This window comes from Leptopilina boulardi, unplaced genomic scaffold (genome assembly GCF_019393585.1).
Source record: "Leptopilina boulardi isolate dan_hultmark-lab unplaced genomic scaffold, ZJU_Lbou_2.1 LbouV2_255, whole genome shotgun sequence".
In the NCBI taxonomy this organism is placed as follows: Eukaryota; Metazoa; Arthropoda; class Insecta; order Hymenoptera; family Figitidae; genus Leptopilina; species Leptopilina boulardi.
The window spans coordinates 401,212-418,386 of NW_026137813.1; the positions used below are offsets into that span (position 1 = coordinate 401,212).

General features: G+C 22.0%; 3 protein-coding genes across 3 annotated transcripts; 1 reads left to right on the forward strand and 2 right to left on the reverse strand.

Moving 5' to 3' along the window:
* Positions 1-2,670: 2,670 nt before the first annotated feature.
* On the reverse strand, positions 2,671-8,609 carry LOC127280815 (nucleolar protein 14 homolog). The gene is made up of 6 exons (XM_051304080.1): positions 8,402-8,609; positions 5,056-6,737; positions 4,601-4,730; positions 4,335-4,499; positions 3,412-3,923; positions 2,671-3,310 (listed from the first exon to the last, which is right to left on the reverse strand). The coding sequence occupies exons 2-6, from the start codon at positions 6,714-6,716 to the stop codon at positions 3,064-3,066; spliced, it is 2,715 nt and encodes a 904-aa protein (XP_051160037.1). The 5' UTR covers positions 6,717-6,737; positions 8,402-8,609; the 3' UTR covers positions 2,671-3,063.
* Positions 8,610-8,739: 130 nt separating this feature from the next.
* LOC127280822 (RING finger protein 37) lies at positions 8,740-12,182 on the forward strand. The gene is made up of 2 exons (XM_051304089.1): positions 8,740-9,508; positions 11,404-12,182. The coding sequence occupies exons 1-2, from the start codon at positions 8,886-8,888 to the stop codon at positions 12,119-12,121; spliced, it is 1,341 nt and encodes a 446-aa protein (XP_051160046.1). The 5' UTR covers positions 8,740-8,885; the 3' UTR covers positions 12,122-12,182.
* A 1,543-nt stretch (positions 12,183-13,725) lies between these two features.
* On the reverse strand, positions 13,726-17,097 carry LOC127280827 (transcription factor BTF3 homolog 4). The gene is made up of 4 exons (XM_051304107.1): positions 16,855-17,097; positions 14,493-14,864; positions 14,252-14,387; positions 13,726-14,154 (listed from the first exon to the last, which is right to left on the reverse strand). Exons 1-3 carry the CDS (start codon positions 16,930-16,932, stop codon positions 14,265-14,267), a joined length of 573 nt encoding a protein of 190 aa, XP_051160064.1. The 5' UTR covers positions 16,933-17,097; the 3' UTR covers positions 13,726-14,154; positions 14,252-14,264.
* Positions 17,098-17,175: the final 78 nt, after the last annotated feature.

Genomic DNA, 17,175 nt, shown 5'->3' on the forward strand with positions numbered 1-17,175 from the left:
TTTTGAAAAATATGTAATTGAATTTTTTTTTTTAAGAATTTGAATTGCTCTTTATACAATGTTTGTTATCATTTTTATTCAATTTTCATTTATCATAATTTTTTAAAATAGAATTCACATTTGATTGTAGAAAAGAAAAAAATCCGAAAATATCAGATAAAAACATAAAATATTGTCTGGAAGTCAGGAAAATTATAATGAAATTTTTGTGACAACCCGGTTATGTTTCAAATAAATAATTAATTATTTAATTAAATATTGTTAATTAAAAATTAATACCTTATGTGCCAAAGAAATGTTGAAAAAAAAGAAATTGAATACATTATTTACAGTAAAATATTAAATTGAAAATTAAAAAATGATTACATATGTAAATAAAAAAAAAACGACCCTTTTGTATTTCATGTTCTGATTGAATAAATGTATATCCAGGACGTGGATGTGAGCGCAGTTTATAGAATTATAGTGTTATTTCCGGTAATTTTGCATTTAAGAGCATATCTATACATTAAGATCCTCCACTTCCACTTAGATAGCAAGCCGCAAACCACTCGAGAGGTAGTGGTCTGCTCAGAGGTCTGTTCGCCGTGACCACATTTTCACTGAACCATTTTTCACCCTACATATAGGTGTATATATATATACCTATATATAATTCATAATGTGCATATACAGTTTATTAACACCTACACTCTCACCTTTTTCATACACTATCTAAAATTTCCGTAATATTGCCAACATTGTGTCAATGTTGCTATATATTATTTCTGTAATATTACCGTGTGACCATCAAACTGGAAAAACGGAAAAAAAACCATGAATTTGTACCTCGATTTTTCATCAATTTGTTTTTTTTTTTAGTAAAATCATTCATTTTCAAGAATTAATTTAATAATTATTTTTAAATTTAATAATTTTTCCAAATTCAATTATTTTTATATACCAGATTATTTTATGAATTTAATTACATTAAGTTTGTGTTTATTCATCCGACACTATACTTAATTGTACTTTTCAATTACTTTATCGTTTCACCAAAATATGAATTAAATTCTCTACTTTTTTGTCAATTTTATTGTATATTGAAAAAGGATAATATTTATTAAAGAATCAATATATTTAATCGCACTTTATTTCTTTATTTTTTGTTTTTAATAGAAATATTCTTTCATTAAAAATATTAATAAGTGAAATAAAAAATAATTAAAATATACAAACTAAATTGAATTTAAAAATAACAAAATTAAAAACAATTATTGATTTAATTTTTTTTTTTAATTTATTGAATTTTTGCAAAGAAAATGATAAACTTTTCAATAAAAATTTATATTCAACTTTATATTATACGAGCTTTGTATGAGATGATATTCTTTCATAATAATTTTTTTTTTTTTTTTTTTTTGTAAATGAAAACTTGTGATGAATTATTCTAGATTTTTGATCTACTTTGACGTGTTAAAAGTTAATATTTTAATATCAATATTATTTTAAAAAAATCAAAAATCTTTTTCTACCTAAAACAAATTTTACAATTATGTAAAATTTTTTCATTACCTCCATTGTAAACTTATTTAAAATTCCGTTATTTCAAAATTAAATTATTGTAAAAAAAAACTTGAAGTTGTATTGTAATTAAATAATTATTTTTGAAATTTGATAATTTTTAAAATTCAAATTTTTGCAAATTCCATTATTTTCATATATCAGATTATTCTGTGAATTTAATTACATTAAGTTTTTGTTCATTCGTCCGACACTTCATTTAATTGTACTTTTCAAGTACTTTATCGATTTCACCAAAATATGAATTAAATTCTCCACTTTTTTTGTTTATTTCTATTTTATGGAAAAAAAGGATAATATTTATTAAAGAATCAATATTTAAACACTTTGAAAATTGAAAAACAATTTCAAACCGATTTTGCGGTTTTTGTTGAAAATATCGCAATACCATTTTGAGTTAAATAAAAAAAATTTATTTAAAATAAATAAAAAGTTATTAGGCTCTGTGAAAAATACATTTTTATTTATTTCAAATAAATTTTATTTGTCTCAAATAAACGTCAATAAAATATTTATCTATGGATATAAATATTCGATTATTGTAATCACAGAATTTTTCTTGAATTTCAAATTAATTATTTTTGGTATTTAAAAAAAAAATTCTATTTAATTTTGTATTTCCTGCACTTTAAATCGCTTAATAATTAATTAAATAATTTAATGAAGTATTTGAATTCATATACAAAATAAATGTATTAATTTTTTTTTTTTTAATATCCCGCACAAAAAGTCTTGAAATAGGATTAAATAAGATTGATTTCATTTGCTGAAAGCGTTAAGTGCTTTAGTCATTCGTTACATTCTTCACTTTATTTCTTACAGTGACTTTTTGAAAGTGATTTTTTTTTCAACTTACAACTACAATTTTTTTTTTACCTTTGCTCATTAATTTTTCAAATAATTCAAATTCTATTTAACATAATGTTACTTTAAATTAAAATCAAATATAATTAAAATTTTTATATTTACAATTTTTTCATTTTAATTAATGTTAATTAATGTTATTTATTATGAAATAAAAATCTAAATATTTTTTATGAATTGAAAGTACTTTGATTAGGTCTGTTTTATTTTTTATTAATATAAGAATATTTTATATACAAATATTTTATATTTTTATAAATCAAATCTATTTTTAAAACGATGAAAATTGAATATTTAAATTAAAAAAAAAAACAAAACAATTGTTGAGTTCATTTGTAGTAAAAAAATATTCATTTTTATAAAAATATCATCAGAAATTAGAAAAATATTTTGTCAACGTTACATTTTGTTGATATTTTTATAAAAGAAAAAAATACTTTTTACAGTAAGAAATATTTGTTTTGTTTAAATTTACAAACAATGTTATATACAAAAAAGTAATTCTTTTGTACAAATTGTCAACGTAATATTTTGTTATTAATAAAAAATATTTGTTAAATAGTATATTATATTTTACTTAGTTTGTTTTTTTTGTTGTTTTTCTTTTTTAATTCTTTAATTCGTTCTAAAAATAACTTACTTTTTTCGTTTCATTTTATTAAATTCACTTTGTTGAACAGCAGCATCGCCGAAAATTTCTTTCACCTTTCGCTTACGTTCCACGTCACTCTTGATCTGTTCTTTAATTTTCAAATTCGCCAAAAATGACGAATCTCTTCGTACTTCTCTTATTGCTCCCTTCATTTCACGTTTAATTTTATGAATCATTTTCTCTCTCTCGGCCTTCTCCTGTGACATTTTCTTATGCCTTCTACCTTCGTATCTGTAAATTAATAAAATTAAAAATTATTAATAAAAATTTTTTTTAAATTTTCAATTTAATTTTTTTTAATTATTTGATTTTTTTTTCTTTGCTAAACTTACACTTTCTCAATTCGTGGTTCATATAATCTCAATGCTTTTGGTTTTTTCTTCTCCCGTACAATGAATTCCAATTTTTTCAATTTCATCAATTCCAATTCTTCACTTAATTCCTTTACCTTTTGTCTCAAATTTTTGGGATATTTCTTAATGAAATCAGATTTTAACATTTTTAAAATTGGTTCAAAAATTGCATAGACAGTATCCAATTCTTCGTATTGTTTTTTAAATTCAAAAATTAAATTTATTGTCGTTGCAAATACTCGCAATTTAAAATCACTATCTATTTCATCATCAATTAAATCTGATGCTTTCATTTGTGGTTTACTGAGATCTAACTTGTGATTTTTCATATTTTCATCAATTTGCAATAAATTGCTAAAATCACCATCACGCTTGAAAGGTGGAATAACTTTAATCGCTTTATTGACCAGTGGTTTTGGCATCGATAAATATATTAAACCACGTAAGAAATTTATCACCTCTGGTGAATATCGTTTACTCAATGTCGTATACTGAAAATTGAAACAATTATTGTTTTTCTTTTAAATATTTATTTAATTATTTATTTATTTATATTTATTATTTATTTTGTATTTATTTATATTTATTGTTTATTTATTTAAGTCTTACACCAAAAAAAAATATTTTATTGGCATTTGAAACAAATAAATATTCATTTGGTTTTGAGATAAATATATTTTTTCTCTGATGGATATAGAAATTTTTTTCAGATCATTTTCTTTCGCTTATAAAGAATTTTATTGCAATTAATAATAATTAATTTTAATATGTTTTTAAAAATTAAATATTAATATTTCAATTAACAATTTTGAAAAAAAAATTCTAATTTAATTAATTCTTTTTTAAATTGAAATAAAAAATTAATTTTTATAATTTTCATAATAATAATATTTTTAACGAACCTCTAGTATAAGTGTACATATATATAAGCCTTTAGAAATGTGACTTTTTCTCTTAACTGAGCATCTTGAGAGTATTTGTGACATGAATACTAAACAAGGAGAGACGACCGGATGCCTAAAGTCGGATGTTGGAAAAATAAGAGATACTAATTTTAAGAACATCAACTGTAACAATAAATAACAAATATTAGTTTGTTTGTTTTTTTTTTTTAGAATAATGATACTTAAAAATAATTGTGAGATTCAAAAAAGAAAAAAAAATTTACCAAATTGCTTCCAACGTATTTTTTCTTTTTTTCTTCAAATTCATTGTGTTTTGTTTTAATAATTTCTTGCAAACATTTCTTTGCATTTTCAGCACTCGCATGAGCCAAGTCATAAAGATGAGGACACAATCTTGAAAAAAAGTTTATTTTTCTTTTATAATCATATGGAAATTTTTTTAAAATATTAAGATAGAATTTTTTTTAACTGTTACTTTTACAAAATATTATATTTTTAAATATTTATAATACAAATGGGTAAAATTTTATAAAAAAAAATATTTTAAATTATTAATAAATTTTATAAATTTTTTAATTTATAAATTGGGATATTCTTCAAATCAGCCGCTTTTTTGCACATTTTTTTTTTTAATATAAAATATTTTTATTGAGATATATTGAGTAAATTTTAGAATTTGTGAATCCAATTAGAATTTAATTTCAATTTATATATTTACCTGTCTAATATTTGAAAACTCTTGACAATACTATTTTCACTTGACAAATCAAAACAATCTATGTACATTAATAAATGTTCAAATAATCCAGCCAATTTTTCTCTATTTCCTTTTGTTCCCAATGACCAATGATTGCATTTAATAATTCTCTCGACAATAACCGATTGATAATGTTCATTATGTGTGGATAATAATTTATTTAAATCCTCATAAGTTTCGGGAACTTTAAACGTATGTGGTAATTCCGCTCTTGCTTTCTCTAACATTTTTTCACTTTCACTGACAATGGATTCTTGATTTTTTGAGATTTTAAAATTTTCCAATTTCGATTTAGTTACCAATTTGGAAAAGGATTTTTTAATTGGCAATTCTTCATCTTCACTGGATGAATCCGATACTTTTAAATCCGACAAATTGTCTTCGTCTTCTGAACTTTCATTATCACTTTCTTCATTGGAATTTTCATTCAGACTTTGCTCTCTTTTATTTGTTGATTCTTTCTCGTTTTCATCTTCATCTTCATTTTCCTCATCCTCATTATCTTCTTCATGTTGCGAATTTTCTTCTTCTTCCTCTTCTTTTTCTTCTTCTTCTTGTTCATTTTCTTCTTTTTCTTCATCTTGTTCATTTTCTTCTGCTTCCTCTTCATCTTCAGATTCATCTTCAGATTCTGAATCTTTCTCTTCTTTTTTATCATCATCATCTTCATCGTTTATATTTTCAGCCACAAAACCATCATCCAAATCGTCGGCGGATCTATGTTTTTTATACATATCCTTTTCAAAACCAATCATTCTTTGTAATCTGTCTTCCTCTAATTTCTCCAAACTTACTCGTTCTTCTTCAGCGATTTGTTCCTCAGATTTTAATTTATCAGTCGGATTACCACGAATTTCAAATTTCAATTGACGCATTGTAATATCATAATCATTGGCTTTCAATTTTTCTTCCTCATTTGTCTCTAATGATTTATTTGAATTTGTTATTATTGGCAAAAGATCCTTCCAATCGGTATCGAGTTTTTTTGTTAAATCTTCAATTTTCTCCTGTTTCTTTATTCTCTCGTCTCTACGTTTTTTTGACTCGGCTATAAGTTCTTCAATAACACTTTTTCTCGATTTTTCACCACTTGGATTTGACAATAGTCCACCGCCAAAGTGAGCTTCGTCTAAAAATTTTTTACCCAATCTTCCATCACGATTTTCATCATCGCTATAATCATCTTCATCGCTCATTGGATTATCAAATTTTTCAATATCCATTATTGCCTGTCCTTTGTGTGTTAAAATTTCATCATCATTTAAATTGAATATATTTTTCTTTTTTTGCAATTTCATTCGTTCTTTGGCAAATCTTGCCAATGCTTTCTCCTCTTCGGACATGTTGGGATTTTTTTGATGTAAACGTTTATCCAATAAAATATTATCTTTATCTTTAAATTTATATTCTTGAAGTAATGTTCCCTTTCGTTTTGCTATTGCTTTTGTTCGTGAAATACCGGGAAGACCACGATCTGATTTACTCTTTTGTCCTAAAACTTTTCGTTTATCTCTATTTACATGAATTTCAAAGGGAGTTATTGTTTTCTTTGCCTGTTGTTGTTTACGCTTTTTTGCATAGACATCGGCTAATTTTGATTTTTTGTTTTTTACTTTTGCCATTGTGTGAGTGTGTTGATATGACTGAAAAATTAATTTTAGTATAATATGCAGTAACTTAAATATTATTTAACAGAATTGTAATTATTTAAATCACAATTTAAATCATTTAAATTTTAATTGATTTTAAATTATATTTTTTTTATATCTAAATCATAATTTAAATCAAAGATTCGATTATATTAAAATTTTTTGAACATTTTTTCAAAAAATAATTTTTAATATATTTTTTACATTCAATTCTGTATATATTCCAAAGTTCAAAATTCTTTTTTTTTAATCTATTGGCGAATTAAATTTTAATAAATATTTTATTTCTATTAATCATTGTTATTAGATATTAAAAATAAATATTTAACAATTCTCTTAATATGAATAATTGCATGGTCATTTATCAAGAAATTTTATTCATATATTTTCAATAAATAAATAAATATTTCAAAATTAAACTGAAACAAATTTTCAAAAATTTCAAAAAAAAAAAATTATTTGAATTTAAACAAAATAATTAATATTATTGAAAATTATTAATTTGGCAAAAAAATGTTAGACAATTAAAAAAATAATTGAGTTTTGTAAGTGTGACATATTAAAGATTTTTAAAAATAATTGAATTTTAAGAGATTTTAAATTTAAATTTTTTGTAAAATTAAATTGCTCAAAATTTTTTTTTACATATTACAGACAATAATTAAATAATAAATTTTTTTTTATTAAAAAATTAGGAAATACTTTAAATAATTAAATTTTAAATAGAAATTTATAAAAAATAATTTAATTTTAAAAGAGCTACAGTCCAGTTTTTAATTTAATAAATTCAATAATTTTTTAAATTTTATTTTGTAAAATACCAAAGTCAAAAAAATTGTCTTTTATTAGAATAAGTCGAAAAAAAGTTGTATTTTAAAAAAAAAATCATAAAATCCGAGGCTTGAATATTTTATCCAAGATTATTTACTTTTTAAGACTAAAAAAATTTTAAAAACATGTAACTTTTTGAAATATTTGTTTAAAATTTGTTTTATATTAATTATCATAACCACTCCAACAAAATATTTAAAAAAGTATCAATTGATTTATTACTGAAATTTTTACTATAAATTATTACAAAAATAACGATTCAAAAATCAAAAATATTTTAAAAAACAATTTCTTTTTGAATAATTTTAGTTTAATATTTTTATATGTCGTTTTTAAAAAAAGTCTTGTTATTTAAACCATCTACGGTATAATATTACGAAATTACCGACTTTTTAAAAATTAACAATTTAGAAAAACATGAATTGTTAAACAATTTTACCTTTTACTTCAAAATTTTATTCTCTGTAATAAAAATATAAACATTTCCTGATGCTGGTATTATTAAATTTTTTGTGTAATAATTTATTAAAAAACAAACAATCGAATTTTAATTTTTTTATATATAAAAAAATCGTGAAAATTTACCGATTATTTAATAAAAAAAAGTATTTTGCAACTAAAATATGTTAATTAAACACATCTTTTAATATTAATTCTTCTCTTCTCTAATTTCCTCAATTCTTGAATTGCAATTAATTATTTAACCTCAAATTTTTCAAATTAATTTGAGTAAAATAATTTTATAACAATATTGTCATGGAAAATATAGAAAATTATAATTATTAAAATACAATTGACTGCATATATGAAAATTATGATATACTTACGTGACTCCAAAAAGAAAATACGCTTTTTTAAATTACTAATCAATTATATACATGACACAATTTGAGAAAAATAAATATCCCTTAAATTTTACAGTTTAGTGAACAATAAATCCTTAGTTTATTATAATTTGTTTGTTAACATTTAGTTTTTTTTTCATATAAAAACACGTGCATACATAGGTTAAAAAGGTTAGGATACTACCGCGCGTGAAAAACTGAAAACCTTAAGGCGCTTAAGGCAAATATTCAATTTCATAAGTAATTACACATTTGATTGGTCAATCATAAACATATTATTTACGTCCACCAATGGAATTGAACAGTCAAAAGTCCCCTTTAAGCAAACCTAACCTCAAAATGTGTTTATATTAATTTTGACATATTTTTCCAAGTGTTGACAAAAAAAAACAATTAAAACAATGAATTTTTTTATCATTACACTACTTTTAAAAGTGAACAATTAAGAAATATAAATATAAAAAAAATGCTTATAAATTTCTGTGATCCTTCTCTGAGAACAGAAGTAAAATGCAATACTATTAGCACAGAAGGTTATGATGTGGAAAATTTAGTAAATAAATCACAAAATGGATTTATGGTTTATTCATGTATTAAACCACCAATTCATGTTGATTTTCAATTTATTTGCAATATTCGTATAAGTCATATTATTATTTGGCCAAATGTTGGTGCACAAAAATCATCTGGCTTTCAAATTCATACAAAATCATCAGATGAAATAACAATATTATATACTTGTATTTCTAATGGCTATTTAAATTCATCACATTCGGGTATAATATTTCATAGAAATGACATGGATCCATCAATTATTTCAAGTCCATCAAATTTTCTTCAATGTCGTTTAAAATCATCAAATTTACGTCTTGTTAATTATGTGAATAAATTAAGAATAAGCATTGTTAAGACAGAAAATTCTGTTTCTGCATTGGGAAAAGTGGAAATTTGGGGATATGTCTCGCCACAATGTGGAAAAGATGTTATTGCAACTGTTTGCAGTTTGTGGTCACAACGAAATGTTTCTTCAATTGTTCATAATGATAATAATAAGAGGGAGGAATCTACTTCGAAAAATGATAACGACAAGTGAGTTATTTACAATTATTATTCTGAATTTTTTTTTTTTTTTTTTAATTGAATAAAAATGTGAGAAATAATTATTTTTTAAAAACTGCTATAATTAAGATTCTTTTGAATTAATGTTCTGCAAAATGAATATTCTACGAAACAAAGTTTCGTACAAAATGGGATTCGATCAAATTGAATTTCTGGCTAATTAATTTTTGTCTAAATAAAAATTCGCCAACATTGCGACAATCGATTGATAATTTATTCTGTAAAATGAAAATTCGAAAAAATTAATATGAATATTTTGTAGGCAAAATATTAAACTATTATTTAAAATAAAAAAATAATTTAGGGTTAAAAATCAGCGATTATTCTGAAAATCTCAACATAAAAAGAAATTCTTTTATATTTCTCTATAATATAAAATTAAAAAGTCAGTATATTATATGAAAATACATTAAAACTATACTTACAGGCCTCAGATCGACTTTAAGGCGCAAAAAAAGTAGTTTTACAAATTGTTGTTAGTTGATGTGATTTGATTTGTTTGTTAGTCGATTTAAATTCCAAAAAAAAGTCGATTTCTTTATTTTAATTAAATTTAATTAATTAATAAGAATTTTACTTTAAATAATTAATGTTATTAGATATTAAATCCATTTTAATAATTCTATAGGAAGATTATCAAGAAAATTTATTTCCAATATTTCAAATTCAAAGACGTAAATTTTTTTAATTTTTAATAAAAAAAGACAAAATTAAAAAAAAAATTCTGACAATAATTGAATTTTAGAATTTTTATTTGAAACATTTTTAAATAATTGAATTTTTAAAGAAATATTAAAATTATTAAAAATAATTGAACTTTGGAAGAGTTATAGCTTGAAATTTTTAGAAATAATTAAATTTCAAAAGATTTAATTATTTAATTTCAAATAATTTTAGATACAATTTTTTAAAAGTAATTGAATTTTCAAAGATTTACAATTTAGATTTTTGAAATTAATTGAACTTCAAGTAATTTTTAATTAAAAATCTTTGATGATTTCTGTTTCTAAAAAATTTATTTAAAATTGCAGAGAAAAATACAATAATTTGAAAACTTGTTAAGTGAAAAATAGTTTTAAATAATTGAATTTTTTAAGAATATTATAAAAATCATTAAAAATAATTGAATTTCAGGAGAATTATAATTGAAATTATTAAATTTCAAAAAATTTTAGAAGCTTTTAAATTGAAGATTGTTGAAAATAATTGAATTTCAAAAGATTGTGTTAAATTTAAGACAATAATCATAAAAAGAGAAATTTTTAGTGATTTCTCTTGATGAAGAATTTATTAGAAATCATAATTGAATTTTCGAAGAATATTATAAAAATCATTAAAAATAATTGAAATTTTTGCAAATAATTAAATTTCAAATGATTTTAAATAAAAATTTTTTTGGTAATTTTTTTAAAATTATAAACAATTATTAAATTTCATAAAAATTTTAATTAAAAAATAGTTTAAAATAATTAAATTTGTGAAGAATTTCATTAAAATTATTAAAAATAATTAATTTAGTCAAGAATTTCAGTTAAAAATTTGTTAAATAATTTTGAAATAAAGAAGATCTGGATTATATATTTAAAAAAAAATGTAAGGAAAAGTCGAAAAAGTCGCATTTTATTGAAATAAATCGAAAAAAATCGCATTTTTGAAAAATAATCGTAAAAGTCGAAAAAGTCTTATAATTCGAGGCCTGTAAAAACAATTCCCAACGAATTTAGATAAAATATAATGGGTTGATCCCAATATAAAATTTAAAATTATAATTTCAGTTTATAATAAAGTAGATATAAATTTATGATGACTATTTTTATTTTTAATTTTCATTGTTGATATTTTCTTTTCTTTTCTATATTTTTCAGAAAACTTCCCGAATCTCTGGAGGTACCAGAAAATTTTCTAGATCCAATAACATGGGAAATAATGACTCAGCCGATTATTTTACCAAGTGGCAAAGTGATAGATCAAAGTACATTAGACAAACACGAACAAAATGAGGCCATCTGGGGCCGACCATCTTCCGATCCATTTACAGGAATTCCCTTGAGTGAAATTCGACGTGCTCTCGCTGCAACGGCGCTCAAAGCTCAAATTGATAAATTTTTACTTGAAAACAGTAATAATGAAGAAGTAAAAAAATTACCTCGCGTCTTGGGCAGTAAAACAAGGCCAGAATCGTCTCTTAAATTAATAAATAGTCAAAAATCTCAAGGAGAAAAATTATCCAATAGTATTATTCAAACTTCAATGAAATACAACAATAGTAATAATAATAATCATCATAATAATGCGGAAATTAATTTAAAACAAAAAAAACTTCATTGTCATGTTTTACCATTGCTGCCAGTTAAACGTAAAATTAATTTAGGAATTAATTCGTCTAGTGTTAAAAAACCAAATTTAAACAAAAATCCCACATCATTATCAACTGATAATTGTGATTGTTGTAAAAATAGTATTTTTTATCGACTCCCTTGTAATCATATTGTTTGTAGAAAAATTTTACTCTCTATTAATAATGAATGCAATGTTTGTAAAATGGCTTTTACAAATTCTGATCCACAAAGAATTTATAAATAGAAAAATTAACAATTATATTTCATAAATTTAATAATGTAAAAAATAAATGTTTATATTTATTTAAAAATTTGTATTGATTTCAGATTTTCTTAAATTAATTAACAATTATATTTCATAAATTTAATAATGTAAAAAATAAATGTTTATATTTATTTAAAAATTTGTATTGATTTCAGATTTTCTTAAATTTTATTTTAATTCTTTCCTCACTGACGATATTTCCTTAAAAATGATAAAAGAGCGATTTTCTATTTTTGAAAAAAAGTACATTTTGATTTTTTATCATAAATTCGAAAATTGTCATTTTTTTTTACAAACAATTTTTCTCTGTAGAAAATATTCCACCTTAAAAAAAGAAACTGTTGATAAAATCAGCCCTCGGATCGACTTTAAAGCACAAAAAAAGTCGAAAAAGTAATTTTTTTATTTTTATTTTGAATCAGTTTATAAGTATTTTACTTTAAATAATATTAATGCTATTAGATATTAAATATATTTTAATAATTTCTCAATAAGAATAATTCGAAGACGTAAATTTTTAAAATTTCAATTAAATAGGACAAATTTCTAAAAAAGAATTTAGAAAACAATTCAATTTTAGAGTTTCTATTTGAAACTTTTTTTTAAATAATTAAATTATTTTTAAAGAAATAATAAAATTATTAAAAGTAATTGAACTTTGGAAGAGTTATAGTTTGAAATTTTTTTAAAACAATTAAATTTCAAAAGATTTTGTTACATTTCAGACAATAATTTAATTTCACAGAATTGAAAATAATTGAAATTTTTGCAAATAATTAAATTTAAAGTGACATTGAATTAAAAATTTTTGGCAATTTTATTTGCCAATTTTTTTTTATAATTATAAACAATTATTAAACATAAAAATTTTAATTAAAAAATGGTTGAAGATAATTAAATTTGTGAAGAATTTCATTAAAATTATTAAAAATTATTTATTTAGAGAAAAATTTTAGTTAAAAATTTGTTAAATAATTGAAATAAAGAATATTTTAAGATCTGCATTGTATACTAAAAAAGACGTATTTTGTTTAAAAATTTTATGAAAAAAAATTTTAAAAAAAGTCGAAAAAGTCGCATTTTATTAAAATAAGTCGAAAAAAAGTCTAAAAAAGTCATACATATAATCTAAGGCCTGTATTAACTTAAAAATTGTAAAATAGCAATTTTTGGTTTTGAAACAATAGTTTTTTTTTACCATAAATTCGAAAATTATCATTTTTTTAAACAATTTTTCTCTGTAAAAAATATTCTTCTTTGAATAAAGAAAGTGTTGATTTACATATTTTAATAGAAATTTGTAGAATTAATCGCAATTTTTCGTTTTTGAAAAAATTTAAATTTTCTATTTATTTTTTTTAAGCAAATTCACATTATTTGATTGCTTTTTTTCGAAAAACAATTTTTACATTTAGAAACAAATTTAAATGTACATTTTACCAGAAATTTTTATAGTAGCGATTTTTTTTTTTTTTTTGTTATTACTAAAATTTCTTCTTTATTTTTCGCCGTAATTTTATCCACTGAAATAAAAAAAAAAAAGACCAAAGAAAGGAATTGTGTGATCTAAATAAAAAGACAAGTTATCTACTATTTTTTCATTGTTATTACTACAAAAAAGAATAGATTATTTTGATATACACATAGTAACAATTTTTTTTTCCTTGATAAATATATTGTTTGAAAAATCAAATGCAATTGATGATTTACTATTTTTTTGATGACATAATTATTTTCATTTTATCGGATTTTTTTTTTTGCATCACAAAATATAATTGTACGTTATGCGCGTGTAACTTCAAACGCGCATTTTTCTTAATAAATGCGGTTAAAAAGAAATTGATAAAAATATAAACGGGAATCAAAATACAGCAGGGGGAAGGGGGTAAACAATGGCAGAGGACAAATTATCTTCTTCAATGTTTTTTTCTTTTTTTTTTTTTTATAGTCAGGCTTGAATAGTTGATACTTTTTGTAAGTTATCATTAAAATTATAAAGTCATACTGTATACCTGTAAAACATTCAAATGTCAGTTACACTTTCGTCCATTTTTTTTTTTAAAAGAACTGTCACTATTTTTTTAAAATTGAATAATAAAAAAAACTCACACTCATCACATCATTAGACTTCGACCTTGGCTAATGGGGCTTCTTTTTTCTCTTCAGCATTCCCCGCCGGGGTTTCATTTTTATCATCTGCCGATTTATCGGTGACAATTTCTTCAAGTTCTTTCTTCAGTGCCACCTGAAAAAAAAACATTTGTTATTCAAAAAAAAAATATATTTTAATTTTTGTTATATTATACTAAAATGTTGATTTAGAGAAAAATGAAAATAAAAAAAAAATTACTTCTTCTTTACTGGCTTCATCGAAATTCTCCACAAGATCTGGAACATCATCATCTTCTTCGAGGGAAGCTTTGCCAACTCCGCTGCCAGCAACGGTGCTTGCCAATCTTTTCAACTGAGTTAAACCTTCAGGTCCAAGTTGGCTCAAAATTCCGGGTAACATTTCAGTTATTTGTTTGTTCTCCCCATGGCCAGTAATGGCAAATGTATTGGCAGCAAGACTCGCTTGAGCTTTTGGATTATTAAAATGAATTACAGTTCCATCATCTTTAATCATATTAACTTCTTCAATTCCAGGAATTGTATTGACAGAGAGTTTTTTCAAACAACTTTGAAGTTTTTTGTCGTCAGTTGCTGCAGTTGCGTGCACAACCTTAAAACAAATATTTATTTAACATAAAACTTTCTTAAAGTTCCATTATTTTTTTTTTTTTTTAATTTTTACAAGTCTGATTTAAGCAATTTATTCAAATATAAAATTTTTGCATAGTTTTTAGTTTTTAAATAAATTTTCTACAAATTTAAACTGCTGTGCGGGTTTTTTTTTCAATTTCTAATACAAATTCAATTTTAGAGTTTTTATTTGAAACTTTTTTAAATAATTGAATTTTTAAAAAAAATATTAAAATTAGGTATTAAAAATAATTATTGAATTTTTAAAGAATTACAGTTGAAATTTTTTAGAAATAATTCAATATCAAAAGATTTTATTAAATTTTTCAGACAATAATTAAATTATACAGAATTGAAAATAATTTATCAAATAATTTCATATTTTTTAAAAAAAGTAAATGAATTTTCAAAGATTTAAAATTCAAATTAATGCAAATATAATTCAACTTCAAGTGATTTTTAATTAGAATTTTCGATGATTTTTGTTGCTGAAAGAATTATTTTTAGAAATTACAGACAAAAATTGAACTTTTAAAATTTTTTATATAATAAAAAAAAAATGCTTTCGTATAATTGAATTTTCGGAAAATATTAAAGAAAAAATCATTTTAAAAAAATTGAATTTTAGAAGAGTTATAGTTGAAATTATTAAATTTCAAAAAAGTTTTAGATGGAAAATTTCAGAAATAATTCAATTAAAAATAATTATACGAAAATTAATTTCCTAATAAGTAAAAAATTCTCCTATATGCTTCGATTTTATACATAAATGACTTATTTTTGTATGAAAAAAAAAAATGGAAAATAAATTATAATTTTACAAAGGGTACAACATAACCTAAAAAGTAACATTATTAATTTCACATGATTTTTAAATCAATTTAAAAACTATTTAATTGAAAATATCTTTAAAAAACAATTATGGACCTTATTAAGTTATTTAATTAGTTTAAAATGTTTCCATTTTGAAATTTTTAAAAAACAATAATTCCTAACCTAAAAAAAAATTCTGTAATTTCAATTAAATTCCTATACATAATAATAATAATAATTTTTCAGCAAATTTTAAAAAAGGCTTTACAAAATACGTAGTTTCCATATAGTTTAATTCGAGGGAAAAAAATTTTACTTTATTTTATGAACTAAAAAATAAATTTTAAACCATAATACCCCCAACCGCGGGGCAATGATGGTACAAAATTTGAATTTACATAACTCATAAAAAAATTTTTGTTCTAATAAAACTTGAAGAAAATATTCAGATGAATGTCTATAACAATAGCTTAAAACATTTTTTTATAAACTTTAGAAATTTTATTTAGAACAAAAAAAAATTTGCGATTTTCACACCATAATAACCCCGATTGACGGTAATTATTATTATTTTTTTTTTCTTTTTTTTCCAGTTAAATAAATAATTCAACAATTTTTATATAGATATTATAAGTAATTTTCAAAAAATTTATTAAAAATAAATTATTTACAAACACAATTTTTTTTTTTTTTTAATAGCATTTTAAATTTTAATTTAAATTGTTGATGGATAATGAATCATTTAGGATTACAACACTAAGTCACTGACATTACCAAATAGGTCCATTTGGTGTACTTTCGATATTACACCACACACAAAGAAAAATTATTTTTGTCTCTCAATGCATTATTCAATGAAAAACTATCGATTTTTGGAATTTTAAACTTAATATGTCCTTGATAATGAGAATTTAGAATTATCAAAATACATGCAGATAAAATCATTAATAAAAGCGCGAAATAGACGGATTTGGCGCATCCTTTGTATATGTATGGTTAAGTACATACATGAAACACGGGTTTATCAACACTCGTTGATTTGGCAAAAAATTAAAAATTGAAAAAAAAAACATGCAAAATTTAAAGAAAAATAAAAATTTTCATAAATAATTAACGTGAATCACAATTTTTATAGATATAAAATGTAAAATGAATACCTTCTTCTTACGACGGGGTGTTCCCTTTCCACCGATTCGTACTTGAGCTTGCAATTTCTTCAATTTTTCAGGATTCATATTGATTGGTGATTTCTAAAAAAAATTGAAATAACTCTAGAATAGGACAAAGCCTTATTAAAACTTGTGTCAAATTTTAAACTGAAAATTCTAGAACAATGCAACCGGTAACTAAACACGTGCTCACGACTCGTCGAGAGGAACGAGAAAATGGAAGTACGCTTCCACATTCACTACGTGAATCGAAACTTCCGGCAGCTGTAACAATTTCCGCTATAATAAATTTTAAATATTAAACGATTA

Excerpts from the sequence above, each read along its gene's own strand:
- LOC127280822 (XM_051304089.1), top strand. The coding sequence starts at position 8,886 with ATGCTTATAAATTTCTGTGATCCTTCTCTGAGAACAGAAGTAAAATGC. Across the intron at positions 9,509-11,403 it reads TCGAAAAATGATAACGACAA|AAAACTTCCCGAATCTCTGG; the intron begins GTGAGTTATTTA and ends TATATTTTTCAG.
- LOC127280827 (XM_051304107.1), bottom strand. The coding sequence starts at position 16,932 with ATGAATCCTGAAAAATTGAAGAAATTGCAAGCTCAAGTACGAATCGGT. Across the intron at positions 14,865-16,854 it reads CACCCCGTCGTAAGAAGAAG|GTTGTGCACGCAACTGCAGC; the intron begins GTATTCATTTTA and ends ATTTGTTTTAAG. Across the intron at positions 14,388-14,492 it reads ATGAAGCCAGTAAAGAAGAA|GTGGCACTGAAGAAAGAACT; the intron begins GTAATTTTTTTT and ends TTTTTTTTTCAG.
- LOC127280815 (XM_051304080.1), bottom strand. The coding sequence starts at position 6,716 with ATGGCAAAAGTAAAAAACAAAAAATCAAAATTAGCCGATGTCTATGCA. Across the intron at positions 4,500-4,600 it reads AATACGTTGGAAGCAATTTG|TTGATGTTCTTAAAATTAGT; the intron begins GTAAATTTTTTT and ends TTATTGTTACAG. Across the intron at positions 3,924-4,334 it reads TATGTACACTTATACTAGAG|TATACGACATTGAGTAAACG; the intron begins GTTCGTTAAAAA and ends TTCAATTTTCAG.